General features: G+C 38.4%; 2 protein-coding genes across 5 annotated transcripts in view; one reads left to right on the top strand and one right to left on the bottom strand.

Moving 5' to 3' along the window:
- Positions 1–13,240, top strand: part of EEA1 (early endosome antigen 1) — a 62,090-nt gene extending 48,850 nt beyond the window's left edge. For all 4 annotated transcript variants that reach the window (XM_015628037.3, XM_033514203.1, XM_015628036.3 and 1 more), the window contains 7 exons: positions 4,338–4,523; positions 4,970–5,101; positions 6,833–7,018; positions 7,321–7,559; positions 9,000–9,120; positions 9,461–9,559; positions 10,588–13,240. In XM_015628037.3, coding sequence (XP_015483523.1) covers positions 4,338–4,523; positions 4,970–5,101; positions 6,833–7,018; positions 7,321–7,559; positions 9,000–9,120; positions 9,461–9,559; positions 10,588–10,710 — 1,086 coding nt within the window. In that variant the 3' untranslated portion in view covers positions 10,711–13,240. The remainder of the gene's footprint in view (positions 1–4,337; positions 4,524–4,969; positions 5,102–6,832; positions 7,019–7,320; positions 7,560–8,999; positions 9,121–9,460; positions 9,560–10,587) is intronic.
- Positions 13,241–17,435: 4,195 nt separating this feature from the next.
- Positions 17,436–20,569, bottom strand: part of PLEKHG7 (pleckstrin homology and RhoGEF domain containing G7) — a 30,249-nt gene continuing 27,115 nt past the window's right edge. The window contains exon 15 of the mRNA XM_033514688.1: positions 17,436–19,151. Coding sequence (XP_033370579.1) covers positions 19,044–19,151 — 108 coding nt within the window. The 3' untranslated portion in view covers positions 17,436–19,043. The remainder of the gene's footprint in view (positions 19,152–20,569) is intronic.

Genomic DNA, 20,569 nt, shown 5'->3' with positions numbered 1-20,569 from the left:
TTTTATTAGACTTGCTCCTCTGTAGTATTAAATTACCTGCCATGTTTTCCTGCACGTTATTGAAGCTTTACTTTCTGTGCACCATGGTTGAACTGCTACATTAAATTGTGGAGAATTTCCGCATGATTGACAAGCAGTGGTGGTTTAAGCATATTCTTTCTTTCAGTTTATTACTACTGCACATATATATCTGTGAGTTTATTTCCTGCCATACATTTAAATCACCATTTGGTAACGGAGTGGCCTGTTGGAGCATTGGATGTGTTCAGTAACTTGGGGTTTTTTTTTGGTACAGTTTTCATTAAAGAATCAGTTGTTGCAAAGTAGCCTTGAATAAGTATTGTTACTAAAGTACTTTGATGACCTCTGCTTCTGGCAAGTACAAAATAAGACAGTAAGTGTCTCAGATGTATTTAGACCCCATGGAGATGGTAGCAAGAGTGAGGGAGCGCTCTGTGCAAAAAGGTCAAATAAAGTGATGGCAATGGGGAAACAAGATTTTTAAGGTGTGCAATTGGGTAACTTGATTTATGATGTAAGTTTCTGTGGAGCCTACAGAACCTGAAGAAGACTGGGGTCCTAGGTACTGACTGGTAAACCAATTTGGAATGTGTTTGCTTGATCTAAAAATTTTGTAAAAAAACATATGTTAATTAGGATTAGTGGGGTCTAATTGATGCCATTTTTTTTTTTTTCTTTTATTCTGGAAGAGGGAAAAGGTGGGAAGCTGAACTTTCATCATGGCTGTGCTACCTCAATACAACCAACAAAAGCTTGTCTTAGAAAACCACTAAAGAAAAAAGCACATTCAGACAGCCTCGGAGTGACAATGTTAGTCTTGAGAGGTGAATATCAAAATGCCACTGAAGGCAGAACTTTATAGTAGAATTTAACAGCCTATTAAAATCAGTTGTCTGCATGATTTTTTTGCCTCGGGCAAGTTAATACTACTTAATAAAGGCAGCTCATTTGAGCCAGGGCTGTGTGTTTTGACTGAAGTTTGGAACCAAAGCTGATGGGCAGGCTGAGCTTTAGATTGATCTTAATCTTCTTAGTAGGCAGCGGTAGAAGTTTTAAAACTTGTCTGTATGTAGGGGTCAGCTTGGGGTTCTTTCAGTGCAGGATTTTTTTAGCAGAGGTATGAGCTCCGTGCCGAGCAGTGTTGAGCCAGGAGCCCAGCATTGTCCAGAGCAGGCCTAGCCAGGCCATATCGTGACATCCTAGCAATGCTAGATTTAGAAGGGAAAACTTAAACGTCCTTAAACACAACTTAAGCATGGTGCTGTGGCACCGTGCTGTTGGCGGGGCCAAGGTTCCAGGCGTGGGGATGGATCATGAAGGGCTGGTGAGGTGGCGTGGTTCCTGGGAGGGCACGGCGGGAGATGGGCTGTGCACCGAGCACCATCTGCTGGCACTGTCGGGAAAATCCCTGCTGGGATCCACGGCTCAGCTCTGGCTGAGCGGAGCTGGGCACTGAGGCGAGGATCGGGCACTTTTGCGGTGCGAGAGCCGGCGCTGCCCGAGGCAGAGCCACTGCCATCCGCACCGGCAGAACGCCCGAGCCGTGGGCCTGCGCCCAGCTGCCAACCCTGAAGCTCCGAGTCCCGCAGAGGAAACTGAAGTCTTGTCATTAAAAAAAAAAATAAAAAAATATAAATAAAGAATAAAATCGGAAGTGGGAACGGAGTTATAATTTTATGGATACTATTTGCTGCAAATTTAGTTTGGTTTAAAAATGTCTCTTAACGGTAACTTTCACGCAAGCTTTTGTCTTTGTGACTACAAAAAGAAATAGGGTAGAATTTCAGTGCTTGTTAAAGCTGTAGTTTTTGATAAAAAAAAGGATATATATAATTAAAAAACCCACTAAATTATTTTTGTATATATACACATATTTATACAAATATCTGTGTGTGTGTGTATATTCACACAATTTCTTTTAGTGGGAAAAATATACTTTTTATATAGAAGAGTTAATAAAAATGTACAAACTGTTATTTTTGCCTTGATTTTGACTTAGTGTGAGAATACTTTCTGTGAATGTGATCTCCTGAGCTCTGCCAAGTATTCTTGAGTTTTGGCATTTGTGCATTTTGTAGTCAGTCCTGGTTTCTTCTGTGTTTTTGAAAGAATGTTTCTTTGTCTCCAATGTTGGCATTGCTGTCAGCATATATTCAGTGAATGTTCTGGAACAGAACTCACACTTGCCAGACCTCAATTCTGAGGAGCCCAAGTTACATACAGTCAGTCAAACTCTTTTTCTTAGGGAGTGAAGAGAAATCAGGTTAGCATCTGTGAATAATTTAATGTTGGTCCTTGTGGACTGGGATGAGGGAGCACAGACTGAAATGATTGTTTTTGAACTTAATGTTCTTGTCACCCTGCTAGGACCAGTTGTGATGCTGGTGCTATGATTTGCACTGGCACAGCCCAAGCTTTAATGAATCAAACTGTAATTTTTTAATATTTTTATTTATTTAAACTCTCTACCAGTCAACCTAGCATTTCTCTTTTATTGACACAAATAAGTACTGAATGACCTCTTTTGTTCTGTATCTTGTCTCAGCCTCAGTATAGATGCAGTGAGATAACCTGTACAGTGCAGATACTTTGAGGGGTGGGTTGAGAGCGAAGTACCCACTGTGTGTGGGTGTCACTATCCACTTCATCAAATTTCATCATCTGGTGCTAGCAAGTTTGATGGAACCACATTTCTTCTGCTGGAAACAAATTTGAATAAAAGTTGTGGCTTTAGTATGTTCTTTCTAAAACTTCAGAGACTGTTGGGTTTTCCTGTGAAGATATTATATGATGATGCTGGACTTCCTATCCTTCCTCAACGTTAGGAAAATATGGTATTCCACTGCACACAATGGAACAGAGGGAGATAATTTTGCTTTCTGAAATACTCACCCTACTGAAACCTCAAAACTGCAAAAGTGCCTCCCATTTTTTTTTTTAAACAAAAAATTCTGAGTCAACACCTCTAAAAGTATTAAGTAGTAAACTCTAATATCTCAGAAAGCAAGTAAAGTAATTTGTCTGAAAATTAATTTTAAAAGCTGGTGTGAATTTTTTAGAGTCATGGGGATTGTTGAAAATGCTGTTGAATCAGCAGTGTTCCATCACTGCTGTTTCAAATTAAGTCTGACTCTACAAGCAACAAAGGAGGGTCATGAGGCATCAGAAATGAATTAGCTTTTAAATCAACATTGGAGAGACTTAAGCATATGCATAATTGAATGAAATGAAAATTCTGCTTATAGTTCCTTTTAAGACCACTAACCTTCAAGAAGAGGTTTGAGTAATATTTAAGCAAGAATTTCAAGAAAAATTGAGCTTATCTTGAAAGAATTTAAATGTTTACTGCTGCAATGAAGGCAATAAACTTATTACTAATAATGAATCTCAGCTCACCTTCTGTATCATGGCATCCAAAATTTCCATAAAATACCAATATTTTGGGAAAGCGGAGGATGAGTTTATTGTTTTTTTTTCTTGTTTTCAACTGGGACTAGTCTTTAACTAAGCTAGATTGTTTAAAAAACCTTCAGAATATTAACTCAAAAAGTCCTCCAAAGTTTGACTTTGCTGTAAGCCAACAGAATGAGCTTTCACTTTGGGTGCAAGTTTTGGTTTGTTTCTTGGGATTTTGTGACCTGTTTCAGCGAGATAAATCAAGGTTCTTTTTCTAGCTAATGGTGAGAGTCAGAAGCAAATAAAGTATCATCTCTGGATTATAAATGAAAGTTTAAACTTAATGTTTACAATGCTTATGCAGCAGAAACTGTGAAACATTTTATCCTGATATTAGCATTTTTATCTTAAACATTTCACTTCAGAATTTAAAAAAAAAAAAATTACAGTTGTCCTAGCACTAACATTATTAAGTCATTGATGAAAAATAGCATTGAATGTTTTTCGAAATCTTCAAACTATAGCTTCACTGCTTCTTAAGTAACAGCTGTATAGAGTTTTAGAACACTTAATTTGCCTAGATAATAAAATTAATTTGTGTGAGCAAATTCAAGTGTATTCTCTTTTTGTCAGTTACCTTTTGTTTTCTGCCTTTCTGCATGTTTTCACCTTTTGTTTGTGTAATGGTGCAAGCTGGAATATGTACAGTAGGGTTTTGTTCCTGGAAATGATGCTGGCATAGTTTCTTTTTACTTGGGATAACCTTGTAAACCAGAAGTTTTCGTAGTGTTCTGTCAACACAGGAAGCTAAATGTTGCACTCTAGCTAGCAGTTTTTCTACTTGGAAATGCTTAAGTTTCTGTTTAGTATCCAAAACTTTTATACTGACAGATAACTTGCAGAACTCTCTTTTTAATTAGTCCACAGAAGAAAAACTTGCTCTAGCTCAAGAAGAATTAGTTTCCAGCAGGAATCGAATTGCTAGCAATAATCAACAGATTCAGGAACTGAAGAAAGCTAAGTCTACACTGGAGCAGGATGCATCAAAGAAAGAACAGCAGCTGGGTGAGAAGACCAAAATGCTACAAGATCTTCAGAATGACAGGGTAAATGCTTCTGCCTTTTGAAATCACCACACAGGAGATTTCACATCCACCCCATGCAGGCACCCTTTATTATTTTCGATTACATCCCTAATATGAGAGCATAACGCTGTTATAGTGCATAATAATGACAATTTTACTGAACCTCTGGTGAAAAGACTTAAGAAAGAGACAATTGTAGTGAATTTGGTTCAGAATATGCTGTTAATTTGTTCTAGGCAAGTTTGTGGCTAGATAGGTGGGAAAACATTATTAGTTTTAAATCTAAAACTGCAATCATGCTGCTAATTGCTTTACAAACTGTGGACAGTTTGTAAAAATATATGGCAGTTGTTTGCCCATAATTACAAAGCCACCGAGTAGTTTTTGGGCCCTGGATGTTTTTAATTGGTTGGGTTTTGTATTTTGTGAACTTTGTAACTTTTCTAGCACTTCTATTTCTCTTCAAGATTTTGAAAGACAAAGATTTGGCTAATGAAAAATGTAAAACGGCAGAGCTCCAGGAAATAAGGAGTAGGCTTGAAAAAGAAGGTGCCAAGCTGGGTGAAGAGCTTAGAGTCTGCAAGCAAGAATTTGAGAAGGTACATTGAGACAAACTAAGTTTTCCTCATGTGTTCGGTTATCTGATGAGAAGTATGTGCCTACTCACTCGGTAGATGTTATCTGGAATGGCTTTGCAAAGATGGTTACTGTAAATATTGGTATTACAGGTAAGGGAACCAAAATCCAGATTTTATTTATCTTCCTCAGCAATGATGTCTTGGTAGGTGATGATCCTTAAGTGCCAGGCCTAGTGAGCCAGGTGGGCTGTGTATGTCCTGACTTTTCTTCAGTTCCACTGTAAATTCATTCTGCATACCCCTGCTTGACTATTCTGAAATGAAAAGCTGTCCAAAAAAGTCACAATGGTGAAGTTTTCCAGATATTCTAGGCACATCTGGGACTTCTCAAGGATGCTTGGTAGAGTTGAAACTCCCTTGGTGTTGTTTCTTAAAACATCTTAAAAAGTCACAGCTGGGGAAGCCTCCTAAAAGGCAAATATCAGGAGCCTCATAAAAGACAAACTCTCCTTCAAGATCATACTAATCAGTTGAGCTCTCTAAAGGATTAAACTTGGGAGGCTTTAATGAAATAATTTTTAGTGTGCAGTAAAACCGCTTCTTGCCACACTCTAAGGTTTTTAATCTCTATAGCATTCCTAAAAGGCTGCAGTTTGTTTTCCATAATGTACTATTAGCAGTTATATTTGCATCTTAAACACACTTTGTTTGAATTGTTGCAAAAGTATAAATGCAGGTACAATTCCCTATACACTAATAAGGAGAGAATAAGATGATGACTTATGACCTTCAGATGTTCTTTTGTTCTCCATTGTTTAGAAAATGGTCTGTAATTTTTAGGTGTAAGTCTGCACTTTGTTTCTCTCGAGCACTCTGTGCTTGGGGAAAGGTATTTTAATTCTTGTTATCCCTGAAATCTCTAGCCTAAAGAAAAAAAAATTATAAAAATGTAAAAGGTGTGCAAACCAATTAATAGTAATTTCTTCATCTCCCTACAAGCAATCAGACTGAAAGTCTCCTAAAGACTTAAATTCTGTTTCCCATTTCCTAGCAAGGAATGGATGTATCTGTAGGGCATCCTCTTGTTCTGAAGATATGTTCTTTCCACTGTCCTGGCTTTTCTTTTAACTAGTATTGTGAATTTTGATTTATGGAAAATGGTCCATCCCTATTAATCTTTTAGTACCTATATGCTTGGCTGTGTAATTTTAAGGAAAAGGATTTCTATAAATTAAATTTACTATTCTGCTTGAGTTCAGTCACAGAAGAGCAAGGAAAGCCATTATTTATATCATCCCACTTGCTTAAAACAGAGTAATTTTTTATACATTGAAGACTAATAGAAACTAACTTTCTTCCATCAGCATTGAGTTTTACATTTTCATTTATGTAGTTTTTAACCTCATTATTGCAGCCAGAGAACAATATGAAGTAAATTTTTGAACAGCACCTAGGAAATGACAGTGGATGTGTCATTTCAAGGAATGGTAGAAAACAATTCAATAGATCTTCCTCTGTACTTTAGCAGAAACATGCATTAACAGTATTTTTAAAATTTTAAAATTGAATGTTGATCATAATATAATCAGTGATCATGAAAATCACTGATAGTTTGCTCTATAAAGTTATCCTTTCTTCCAGTGACAAAACTAAAAATTATTGCTGTCCTCTCCTAGGAGAGGATTGCAGTATTTTTGAATTTAAATCCATTTACACTTTCAGTGCTGCTACTTTAACTTTGTATCCTAACAGGAGGTGACAAATCTCAAGGATGCAAACCAACTATTGATTCAACAGAAATTAGAACTGCAGAGCAAAATAGATAATGCGAATTCAACTCTGGAACAGGAGAAACAAAAACATCAAGCTATCAAAGATCAGCTGAAAAAAAGAGAAGAGGAGCTGAAGAAAGAATGTGGTGAAATTGAAGCCAAACTGGTTAGTATGTTAAAGAGAATGAGACTGCTGTTTTGTGAACATGCCTTTGGATTCTTTCAGGGACAGAAAGGAAGCAATGGGTTGACTTTAGTTTCACTTTACATGAGTTTTAAATTACAAGATCAAAAATCTTTGAAGCCTTTAATGGTATAGGAAAATTCAGTGAGGCGACAGCCTTGTCTAGTAGAGTATGTTGATTAAAAGTGATTCTATTACAGTAAGATTCTTTGCCTCAGTTAAATGTAGGGAAGAGGGAAAGAATGCTCGGAAGCTTGTTTTTCATTTTTCCATTGTTTTTATAGCACGCAGAGAAAAAAGACAAAGAAGAGGAAAAACGGAAACATGAGGAAAAGGAGACTAAGCTCACCATGCAGGTCACAGCCCTGAATGAAAACCTGGCTACCATGAAGAAAGAGTGGCAAAGCAGTCAAAGACGAGTGAGCGAGCTGGAGAAACAGACAGATGATTTACGTGGGGACAATGCTGTCTTGGAAGCAACAGTTCAGAATAATCAGGATGAGAGAAGAGCATTGCTGGAGAGGTAAGCTGTGGTCATGATGTTGTGGAAGTGTAGTTTGAGAAATTAAATGAACCTAGAATGAAAACTTGTTTGAGTTGATTTGGGATTCTATATTCATGCTTTATTTAAATCTGTATTTGTTCTTAGTGGCTATGGGTGCAGTTTCCAGAGTGCAACCTTCTGTCATCCCTGCCAAAGCACAGCAAGAGGTTTTGTGAACCAGCTGTGTTTTTTGTGATTGTTCTGTAGAAAATAAGGCAGGCTTATCATGATTTTTACTTATCACCAAAGCCACAGCCTTGTGCTTGCTCTCAAAGATTTATGTCCACCACTAAGAGCCTTCTAAATCCACTGGGCTCCTCTGAGATTTCAGGTCTATAGGCTGTGGCTTCTCATCTGTTGTGTCAACCTTGTGAGGCCTGGCAGAGAGAACTTTTCTTACCTGAACTAACTGTCCTTCTCCATCACTCTGAGGCTCCCATGCCTTGATTCAGTTCAGATGCATGCCAGAAGCTTGGAAGGACTCCTTAAGTAACACAGGATTAGCATAGGAGCTCCTAGGTGTGCCCACTTCTTTGTGTTAGGAGGCTGAATATGTAATTGGGTTAGACAGACTAAAGTTCACAAAGGAGGCATTTTCTTCCTCCTGAAAACCCGCAGTCTCATTTTCTCCAGTCCTGCTGTTGTCTCTACAATATATTTAAGTCTTAGGTAAGCAGAGTGCTTTTCCTTCAGGCAGCAGGAGGCCTTGCAAGGCAGTGGGAGCTACCTGAATGCAGTGATTTCCAGGGTAGAAGAAACACCTGTGAGACAGGAAGCTTTCTTTGTCCTTATTTCCTGATGTGTTTGGTGAAAGCAGAGGGGAAAACTTTTGTTGGTACTGTCAAGCTTGTTGATTGACTTTTGAGCAGTAAACCTTGAAAAAGCATGGGATCAGTTCAAGTGAGATCCTCTTTCTTTGGCAATCCCTTGCTGTACTGAGTTGAACTCATCCAGTAGCTGTTTACAGCTTGGCAGAAAAATACCCTTTGCAATTTGGTTTTGAGCAGTTAACTGAGTTTCAGCTGATGGCCTTGATAGAATAAAAAGGCTTCTTTTCTGCTCTGTTGCCTGACCTGATATGTGGTAGCTGGTTTGTGAGAGTGTCCTGTTGCACAGGGGTATTTATCAGGGCTTGCTGTTGAGGGACAGCATTCAGCACTGTCCCTGGTTTGGGGTGTAACTCCAGGTATTGATAAGCTGCACATACTTGGGAGCAATGACAGTATAATCTGTTTAACTGATTGTTAAACAGATACAACAGAATGTGTTCCTAATTAAGGCATCCAAGAACTTTTCAGAGCAAGGATTTTTTTGGCTGGATTTTAAGCAGCTAACTTCTCAGACTGACAACCAGCCCAAGGACATAGAGTCTACATTGTCTTAAATGCTTTGAGCTGACTAGTTATTATTTTACCTCAGGTGTATAAAAAGTGAGGGAGAAATTGAAAAGCTTCAAGCCAAACTTGTAGAAATGAAGAAAAAGCTGGACAATACAACCGCTGCCATGCAGGAACTTGGCCGAGAAAACCAGTCATTGCAGGTATAATTTGATTTGAAGCTGTTAAACCTCTTGATTTTCTGTCTGGGACCCTAGGAGAAGTTCAAATTTGTGTCAGATTGGTGGTGGGTTGCCTTTCTAGATGAATTAAGGTGTTACGTTTGTGGTGTGTGATACTTCTGCCTGTGTGTTACTAAATCTGCTTATAGTTTTGAATCTTGGAAGGTCTCCTCTCTGAACAAACATAAGCCCTGAGTATCATGACAGAATTGGTACTTTTATTTTGCAATGGGTAGTGCATGCTGTGGAAATTAGGATATTAGATGTAATTAGACATGCATTTTTTAAAAGCCTGATACTATTTTTTACATTTTATGTGTAGATCAAACACACACAAGCTCTCAACAGGAAGTGGGCAGAAGACAATGAGGTGCAGAATTGTATGGCCTGTGGAAAAGGGTTTTCTGTGACAGTAAGAAGGGTAGGTGTGTTCTACTCTGTGTCTATGGCCATTTTCTATTTTTATTGTTTTCGAACTCTTAGATGGGATACAGACTTCAGAAAATGGTCTGAATAGTGCTGTGATTCTCAGGACATCTCAGAATATTGTTATTGTTTGAAATGCCTTAACATATTAAAAATAAGGGCAGTGGAACTTACTTTATTCATGATTCTTTTTCCATTCGAACATCATCAGTTTATAAACAGTATTAAAATGCTTCCATCCCTATTTTGCAAGCAGGCAAAACTACCATGTATAAATATATTTATAACCAATCTGAACTAGATTTATGGGTATAAAAGGAATGTAAATTCCTTAATGAAATTAAGTATGTGTGAAAAGATGAGGCATCACCATGATCTGGTGCTTTGTGACTTTACATTTATAAACGTGGAACAGAAGAAACAATTGGATGTGTTTCAGGTCTGTGGTCAGACCTTGCTTGAAAAACTGGTGGTCAGCTAAGATGTTAGCTTCAATTGGCAGGGTGTGCCCTTCATCCAGAGATGAGCACCCCTCTCCAACAAGTGATTTGGCAATGAAGTAGATGAGGGATATTTGTGAGGTTCCTTTTTGCAGAGCTCCTTGATATAGTCTTAGGTGATTCTCCCTGGCCTGCACTATATTGGTGATGTTCTTTGGGTAATCTCTGAACAAAGGCTGCTGGATCCTTTGATTCAAGGATACTTGTCAATGTGAAAGCACGTAATTAGATATAAGAAAACCATTTTTATCTGACCAGAACAAGTTCAAGAGAAAAATTTATGAGAAGGGTGAACTTAACCATCTGTTTTCTGAAACTGGTATATTCTCTTGACTCAGTGAAGCACTTCTGAATGTTTTACTCATATACCCTTTAGAAAGGATGCCAGTTAAAAATTAAGACTAATTTTTGAAACATGAGAGTTGATTTGTCTGAGAGTTGACTTGACATGATAGTGAGATCTCTATTGCTGATCACTCTCTGCCACTGATATTCAGCATGCATGTTTCTTCTTTTTTTGCAGCATCACTGTAGACAGTGTGGAAATATCTTTTGTGCCGAGTGCTCAGCAAAGAATGCCTTAACTCCTTCTTCCAAGAAGCCTGTCCGAGTGTGTGATACTTGCTTTAATGACTTGCAAGGATAACTGGCTATCGTGAGTGACAAAGAAATGTTACACTAAAATTTACTATTTCTGTTGATGCACTTCATTCAGCACTCAGACTACTATTCAGTTTGGACAATGATTGTAACACTTGGCAAAATCTAGTATATTTTAAAATGTTTATTGAAACCAAGCAAAACTATTGTATTTTTTTGTGAGACATGGGCTCAGATCATCCATAGCTTACTAACATTAATCATGGAAAGAGCTTTTATGTCTAGATTAGAGATATCCAGTTATTTGTAAATAAAGTTTAAACAGAGGAGTAACAAGGTATTTTTTTATCTTTTATTTTTTTGTTCAAGAGAAACAGCATTTATGTGATATTGAAGTTTATTCTTGTTTCCTTCAAAGAAAAAGGAAGATGCAAAAACTTGTGAGGATTTTATGTACCGAATGTTGCTGTAAAAACATAACTAATTGTTGCATTTGATTGCATATCTGATGGTCTTTATAAGCCATTTTGGTTTCTTTTTCTATCTCTCTTGTTCTTGCATTTTTCTCTCTAAAGTTTGAACTCCACAGTGAGGGTAACAACTGGACTCAACTCAGTTTTATTTGCCCACTTGTAGTGTCAGCAGGCAAGTCCTTATCCAATACAGCACTGGGGTGCTGGAACATCTTTACACATATGGTATTGCACAGTTGGTGTGTGAGTGCATCTGTCTCTCTGAGAGAGTATGTGTGATCAAATGAGGAGACAAAGTTTATCTGGCATTGTAGCAATATTATATGATACATTACAATATTTCATCCCACAGTGATCTATTTCACTTTTACTAATTGGTTGACACATTTTAATATTCGAGGCACCCTTACATGTGGGTTTTAAAAGGCAAACAATGCTGGTAGAAGCCCGTAGCACATCTCTGCCCCTGCCCGTATCCTGGGAAGCACTGGGAGATCACTGCTGTTCTAAGGGAAATTCAGACCTTCAAGCCAGGTATCCAATTAAGAAAAAGTATTTTTTGAGACAGCTATAGTTTTTCTGGCCTTTTTTTTTTGTCCCTTCCTTCAGCTTTTGGTGGAAGAAGCTGAACTCCTGCTACACCTTACAAACCTCACTTCTCCATTACTCCATCTGACCCTCCATTGCTCTGAAGTGTTCTGTTAGTTATGTGATTTAGTCTGCTTAGAATGGAAGACTATCTTTGTTATAAGCCAAACAGCTCTAACTAAGAGGCCAATATATTACTATAAATATTTATTCATATTTTCTGTACTGGGAAAGAAAGTTTCTTATACAGTTCATGTAGGCTCCAGACTTCTTTTTTTGTTGTGATTTTGTTTGCACCTCTCCATTTTTGCTGGCCTTTCTCTAACTTTTCTTCCCTTTGTATCTGGTATTTCAAAAACCTTAAGATTATTTCTTCTAAGCAGGAGTTATGCCTTCCAATATTTAGGATTTTTTTTGTCTTAAACACCCTAATAAATTCTCCACCCCTAAAATGCTTCAGTATCTTTCCAAATTTTGCCAGCTGTTCAGAGAAAAAGGTTGTGTCCTGAATTCCTTTACTTCTTTCCTGAGACAAGGAATCAAATTCTGTCACAATATGGTAGCTTAGTCATCATTAGGAAGATTTGTTTGCTTTTATCTAGTTACAGCTCTATATGTGAATGAAGAATTGTCTCCTTTATAAAAATGTCTTGTCTTGATTAACTGTCAAGTGAAAAAACTTCATCCTTCTACTCCAGAAGTAGTGATGTATATGTTTCATATTCTCTTTTAACTTACCCAGGAAGTTCTACATTTGCATTGTCAAGGAGTTTTCTTAAAATTCAGTTCTTATTTCCCAAAAGCCAACTAAATGATTTAACTTGTTCTTGTCACTGTAAAAGGCTTTGGGCTACAAATGTGGTTCATACAAAGCACTGACCTGCTTTTCTGGTTTGAACTTGAGAGTTGTTTTTGGATTTTTTTTTTTGAGAAAGCAACTGCTGCAACAATTCCATATGAACAGAGCCTCTGGACTCCCTGTTTCTCCTCATCACTGTAACTGTTTGGCATGAGAATATTTTGAATAGAAAATATGATCAGAATCACTCTGCCTCTGGGATTTTTTTTATCTTTTTGTTTGTTTACTGAGAGAAACCAAAAAATTTGCTTTAGAGTCTTTCTATGTCTGACTTGAGAAATGTGGGAAAACTAGAGCTGTGACAGTCGTGCTCCAGCCTAGATGCATTCCATCCTTTTCTGTAATGCACAAGAGCCTTGTGCTGTTCTTAGAGTGAATGAAAACCACATAGAACAGGAGGGATTTTTGTGTGGGGAGAAACTTCCCACAGCTGCCTAAGCTCAAAACACATGAGGCAGAGGAAGATGGACATCTTTCAGGCGAGCTAGGAAAGTGGTTAGAAGATTCAGTTGTGTTTAGGCCTTTTGGTTGGGAATATGTGAAAGCTCAGGAGAGACTTCTGCATGGTAGAAGCTCTGGAAGGGTTGTTCTTAATTCAGCCTTTTGGGATGCTGCTGTGTAAAGACAAGCAGAGTCACTTTTTTTTAGCAGGCTGCTAAAGTAGTGCAGTTGGTTGGCTGCAGACCACACCTTGGTGTGGAGCTCTTCAGCTTCAGGGGCAAAACCAGCTTGATTGTTGAAAATTGCTTTTTGCTGGCCAGTTTATATACGCAGATTTTTGAGGGGATAGAAATGCTTTTTGAACACACATTTGTAGAAAGAATCAGATTGTTAAAATCTGGAGGAACGGTGGGTGGAAACTTTCATGCTTGAGCTTTGATTCTGCAGCAATAGGTCATGATTTCTGCAGCTTTTCACTGGAGTGAATTTATGACTCCATTGCTGAGTCCTGTGCTCCTTCTTTTGTACTTGCAATTCTTAGTGCTGGTCTGTATTTGTTGATGAATTGATGGTATACTTGACTTCACTGCCAGGTTGGAAGCTGTGTTCAAGCTCAAGAAAATATCCCATAATAAGGGAAACTGGAAGGTGAAAAGCTGTGCATTCACAAATATGCTTGCAGAGTCTTAAGTGTTTTGATGGGCAAGTTTCAGTGGGAATGTGGGATTTTTGTTTCACTGCCTTAAAATCTAAGTAACAGGAAAACCAAGTAAAAAGCCTGGTGACTTTTACCACAGTAAAGGATTCCAGGCAAAACAGTTTAATTCCCTGATTTTTCAGACTGCAGACACAGGAACAGAGGGGAAAATTAATAAAATGGCAGAAGAGACTGAGTCTTGGAACTGGAGGATGAACAGTGGTGTGTTTTTACAGCCTCGGGAAATAGGCAGATTGCTCTGATTCACTGAGGAGTGGCCATTATAGAGGAAGAGGTGAAAATAGTGGCAAAACCAGCACTCAGACCAGTCTGTGGGATCCTCAAGCAGCCTTTGATTACTAGTCATTACTGTGGCATCAGGAGTGGGACAATGAAGTGTGGGCTTTGTTCTTGAAACTGTCCCATCTGCAGGATACTCCATCCACGTTCAGAATTCTGCTATGAGAGCAGAATGCGAGAGACCAGCTGCTTCATGGGCTGAACAAGCTCAGAAGCTCAGAGACAAGCTACAGAAGCTTTTGTGAATGTGTAAAGGATGGTCTTACAAAGGGTGGGGAGAGGTTCTTTTAACTTCCTGGAGACGACACCTCTCTTTCAAAGACCCACAGTCCCTTGTATTTTTGCCTCACAAGTGCCAAATCCTACTGTTCCATTCTGGCCTCATGTCAGCAGTACATCACTCTGGAGACAGGTAGCATCGCAGAGGTCAGTGGCAGGCTTTTGATCTTAGCTCTGCTTCACTGTTATTTATTTCTTCTCCCCATGTACTCCCTAATGTAATCTTCCCCCTTCTGCAAAGGTTGAATGAAGAGGATAAAAGTAATGAGTCACAGTAGGAAAAGTTGCTGTCTGGAGATGAAGAGACAGAAGGAATTTTCTGCTGCAGCTTCCAACAGAGGCAAGAGGTTTAGAGGGATCTCATTTTTCAGCTGGCTTCACTCTCTGGCACAAGAGTCCAAGGTTGTAAGGTGAAGTGTGGGTTTTTGCCTCTGTTTTTGGAAGGTGTCAAGTAACCAAGTTGCCATGGAGTGTAGAGCACAAGGTACACAAGAACAATGAGTAACTACTTTTGTTGGCTTTGGGACATGAGGATTGTTTGTGAATCCTCACTGGAAGAGCTTTCTTATTAGTGAAGCAAGAAGGGATTTGGGAGCAGAAGCATGAAGTAACCTCTCTGTGTTTGTATCACATGAGCCATAACAATTGAGCTTCTCATGCTAGATGTAAGAGAAGTGACATTCATAAAGGGACCTGGGAAACTCAACTGCTTTTCTGGATTGTTAAGTGTCAGTTAACCATGGAGTGGGAACAAATGCTTGTGGCAAAACTTAAAAAAATGTATGGCCAGTACTCAGTGATGGACAGAAAAATGCTGGAGCTGAAGTTCAAATAGAATCTAAACTATGCCAAGAAGAATGATATCATGGTTTGAACATGTTGAAACTGATAAATTACTCTTCCAATTACCACCCCTCCTGCTCTCATATTCTCAGAGAATTAGGAAACACTGTCATTTGCACTGTGCACTTTTTGCTGTCTAAGAGAATCTACAGTAAGTGGAATGGCATCATGTGCATTGCATGTGCTAGCTGTAGCCATTGGACAGCAGGTTTTTAATCAGCTGGATTTTTCACTGTATACATTTGGCCCTAAGGAGAATTGCACTCACGGTTCCTTTTACCAAAAACACAATCATCATGTCAGAGCACATGTAACAAAAACCATGTTAGTCACACACATGTCTTCGTAGACTTTATTTTTATGTATTTGTAAGGATCTTGCCAGTTGTCCATTTCTTTGAAGTCTTGACCTCAGCATTCCTTTTAGAATAAGTTTAAAATTATTATCCAAACACAGCCTCTCCAAAAGCACTAATTGATGTATTTTTCAAAACCAGCTACAATTGTATATAAGTCCTGCCACAGAAATGTGGTTTTTGAGGTATTTTTTCTGTTTGTTTTTAAAGGGACACTGAATAAAAAAGTTTGCATGTTTAGAGAGAACATTAGACACCACTTAAGTTCACGGTAATGAAGAGTGTAGGTACTAGGTAATATAATAAACTCTGCTGATTGTCTGTAGCTCCCCACATACTGTACTCTCACTATGCAGAGGATAGAGAAGTGTCTGTGCATTTAGAGATTGATGAAGCCCTGCTACCCCTTTGGATCAGTGTTATGTGAAAGCAGGAACCTGGAGGACATATCTTCCAATTTCCCTCCCCCTGTGACTGAAACTTAACACTAAAACCAAATTTGTCTGTATTTCCTGCTTTTTTTGGGGTAAAGAGCATTGGGAAAGGATGTCCATTGTTATATGTCAACAGGTCAGTGCTGGCAGGTCCAGGCTACTGCTGTTGGCTTTATGGCAAAGTCCTCCATTGTATGATGCTGGAGCTTGATTCCTGGCACAAAAGGGATGTTTGAAAGAACGTCTCACTGGGTTAGCAAATACCAGAACTTTTTATAGTAATATGTCCAAAATGCTGCTTGTATAGAAATAGTCACTTTTGTAAGAAAAAAAAAGTCACACCCCTGACCCCCCATTTGATGCCATTACATAAGATTTCATTTAAGCTACCTCTCAGTGTGAAATTCAAACGTTAGGTAAGTTTAATAAGATTTTCTCACTGTTATTTTATGTAAAAGTTATAGTGAATACCAAAATTGCAGAAGTTTATCACCAAAAAGGAAAAAAGTTAAGTTTTTTTTTTTTTAATGTGTATTTGAGAATATCTAACAGTTTTCAAGTTATTGTAAATTCTCTTAAATTCTTTTAACTTCTGTAGTTTCAACCTTGCAAACTCTAGCTGCTGGACAGGAAATAAATTATAACCACAAGCTTTCATAACTATGGTCTGCTGGGTAAAACGAATTTTGTATGGAGCTTTGTCGTTTGGATACAGATAGCCTCAGTCACCAAATGTACCATTCATTTGGTTGTGTTTATTTTTCTTCTTCTTGAGACATGAACTCGATGAATGGTGTGTTCTGTAATGGATGCGTGCCACAAATTACATGGTCTCGTTTGCCTCTTTTCTGACTTTTAATGATCAGTTTATTATTTCAGATGTGAATATTGTTCATACAGCTTAATTTCTGTATAATTGTATAAAATATAAATGGAAAAAAATATAAGTTTTTACTTGTTATTTAGAAGTAATGTATTATAAAATACTTATGTTGCAGTTTTACTTACAGAGTACTGTACTTCTAAACTGGATCCTGCCATCTTGGTAGGTGTAGATAGATCTTTTGCATGAGTCTGGTTTAGTTTTAATTTCTTTTTAATTGAAGTTTTATTCTCTTAAGTTCTGTTTTCAGTGTTTGTGTTTACTACTTGTGATCATGTAGTTGTGCCTTACATTGTAAAAGAGTTTAGTCCAGTGTGCACTGTAATTCTTAAACTCTGTGATCTGGAAGATGGCTATGGATTTGAATGGGAAGGTGACACCATGCACCGGCGGGTTCTGTATAAACTATGATGAATTGTTTCTGAAATGTCATTTTTGTTTTCTAATCTGTTAAAGGAATGATTATTAATAATAATAATAAAAAAAATTAGACCTTTCTAATAGACCAGGTTATATCATTCAAAACGACCTTACCCCATTTCAGACAGCAAAGCTACTTTGAAATGATGGATATGTAGTTTTACAAATGAACTGTAGGGAAGCCATATATGTAAGAGCAAGCTAAATGTTACAGTTTCTTAGAGTTGCAGGGAGCTGCAACAAAGGCTTTCACATTTCTGAGGACACACTAATAATGACTGTTTTTCAAATCTGTTTTCTTCACAGGTTAAATTCAGAGTAGTCTTTTCATTCCACAGCAAGGCTGCCAAGTATCCCACATTTGATGAAAGTCCTTCTGTCACACTGGCTGTGTTCTGACATCACATTTGATGTAGCAGGACAATTGGCATAACTGGAAGACTCAAAAGTAGCTCTTGTTTAATTACAGACCAATAAAGGTCTCACATGTGAAATGGAAAGCTCTTTCAGGGTGGAACTGTGTTGCAGAGAGAAGCCAGATGGTTAATGTGGGAAATCAGTCCTGTGACAAAGCCACTATTGAATTATGGAGGCACAACCAAACAATCCATGTTTAGCTATTGAAGCAGGGGCTCTGTTTAGAGATGGAGAGGAGATGTCTCCTCTGAAAGGCAGTTTGAATTGGGAAGTCAGTTTCTGCCTCAACTGCTTCCTGAGGTGTCTTTCTCTGCATACCACAGAAAAACCTATTGAGCTCTCCATGAAGAGAAGCCCATGTGTAAATACTTCCTTCCTCTGGGCTGTCCTCCTTGGAGACATGCAGGTCTCCAGGAATGATTGCTTGTCTGGTAAAGTGAGTAGACCTGGCTAAAGACTGTTTTGGTAAAAAGTATACAAAGTGAAATACCCTCTCCCTTCTGCCAGCACACAAAGCACAGATTTTAGTCTGTCAGGTGTGACGACTCTGGGCTTGAAATATCTTTATCTTGTCAGCACTGGCTTCAGGATGCTGTGAGGTTTTGGTGAGCTCTCGGTGTGATGTGGTGTGCAGCTGAGCATGGGATTGGTGGGATGGAGCACAGCTATGTCAGCCAAGCTTTGGTGAGGCATTGGCAGCTTCTTGTGTGATGCTCTGGTACAGATCTGTCTGCGCTCTGTTCTGCCCTCCTGCTTCACACATTCACCACTTGGCATGGAGCCTGATGGCTGTTCCTTTCCTAGAAAGCCATGACAAAAACTTGCCCATGATAGATGTGGGGGAAGAGCAGGAATTTGTTTGTCACAGTGGCCAGGCTGTATCTGAAGAGCACTGGAACAGGTAAGTGCATACATATGTATAGATACTTACACAGGCTTAGTATTAATGTAAAAACCATCTCGTGATATTATAGGTTAGTGGGTAGAGACACATAAATATCAGGAGCTATTCTAATTAACACAATTCTAATTTAATGGAATTTATTAATACAGTTTGAATGATGCAATAACCCTTCTAAACTTCTCTGGTGAATGAGCTGTCCTTACCAACACAGGGTTTTTTTTCCTTGTCATGCTTTCTAGCAAATGACAGGCTCTATTAAATTGTGGCAAGGTGGCAAGAGCCTTCCCTAGGTGAAACAAAGTGATACATCTGTTGCATGCTTCATTCCCCTCCTCCAATTTATTCTGACTTGGTGTCGTCTACGCACCATACTTTTGTCAAGTCAGAAATCTGTTAGCTTCAGAGACCTAAGGCATTTTGAAAGAAATAGCCATATTATCACCACAATAGTCTTCCACTGGCTCTGTCAGAGCAGTGCTGACATTATTAAATTTCAGAGGATTCAGCAGGGAAGCAGAAAGCAGTGCTTTTCTTGGTTTGATGTTGTGTGGTGTATTTGGAGATTGCTGTATCTATCTGTGACATCCATGCTTTCTGTAACAAGAAAAAGTGTTTGTAAACCAAGACAATCTAAAAAATTTCCAGTAAGCTAGATGCATAAATATCCAGAGCCTTTAGTTTTATTTAGCCTCTCTTTAGGCTTGTGCTCATAATTGCTGAAGGAAACATGAATTATCCCACAGCTGAGACTCTCCCAGTTATTCAGGCCACTATATGCTGGTGGAATCTCTGTCTGGGGCCAGGGATTTCCAGTGAGTTCCATTATTGGTTGGAAGGCAGGATTTTAATGCTCTGCTTGCAGTGGTGTAGTTTGTTGCAGGCTATTTCACCCCTTTCTATGTAATGTTTCTTAATTAGCTTAATGCTGTCCTTGCAGTTTGGGCTCCTCATTTTTCTTTTTAAGACAGCTCCAGTCCTATCAGCATTACAAGTTCTGTCCCCTTCCAAGATCTGCCATGTGCTGCCAACTGAATTTCAGTTTCTGTTACCATGCTGACAGCATTCAGGTCTATGTTTTCTGTCATCAAAGTATGAGGACAGGGGTGATGGAGAGAGAATTTCAAATATATAACTTCCTTCTCTCTGCTAGTCCAGATAATCTGGTCACAGAAGTTGAGTTGTCTCTGAATTGCTATGATTAGACACTGGACTAAACTTAAAAGGGTTTTTCCTTTGGACTAAAACCTTTAAGGGCCATTTCAACCCAAACTATTCTATGATTCTATGACATTGAAAAAATGGTAGCTGTGGTATGAGGGCAATTTTGGAAAGGGAAGGTCATATTTCAGTAACAGGAGAAAGTAATGACTTGAGTGGATAGCTATTCCAAGTACCAGCCAGTGACTTAAAAATGGAAAGAATCCACTCAATATTTCTCTTAGAAAAAGTCTACCACCATTTACTTGAAAGAATTTGTATTAGTGGTGGTCAATTTTCTGTGCATTAGGTATTAGAGGCGGGAATTCAGCTTACATGAGAAAGCAAAATACTGCACAGTGCCTGACACACTTTCAGATGTTACATGCAGTGCTGTTACTAGAAATGTGTCATGGTGTGAAAATGAGGGGTAAATTTATATAACAGTGGAATTAATCATACCATCTGTTCAGTCTGAAATTGCAAAATACATGTTGTGAATAGATGAGCATGAGACATTTTCTTAACTGAGTACTATTGCATGTGAGTTGGGTTTAGGGGGGGTTGTTTTGGTGTTGACTTCTTTGGAGGGGCTGACCATCTTCTGTGACTCAAGAAATGGATCTATTTTTTTTTTTTTTAACCAATCAGAATTGATAATGTTTTTCAACAAGAATATGACCTGCTATCAACCCTGATAGAAAACTGGAACATGTTCAGCAGCAAAAATTCTGTAACAAATATCTGAGCCAGAGCACTGGTGTGTTATTTTGTTTTGTTTTAGTTTTGGTCAAGTGTCACAACTGTAAGAGATT

Source organism: Parus major, chromosome 1A (genome assembly GCF_001522545.3).
Source record: "Parus major isolate Abel chromosome 1A, Parus_major1.1, whole genome shotgun sequence".
Taxonomy (NCBI): Eukaryota; Metazoa; Chordata; class Aves; order Passeriformes; family Paridae; genus Parus; species Parus major.
Note: the sequence above shows the minus strand (reverse complement) of the source record. Positions and strands in the feature narration are given on the sequence as shown.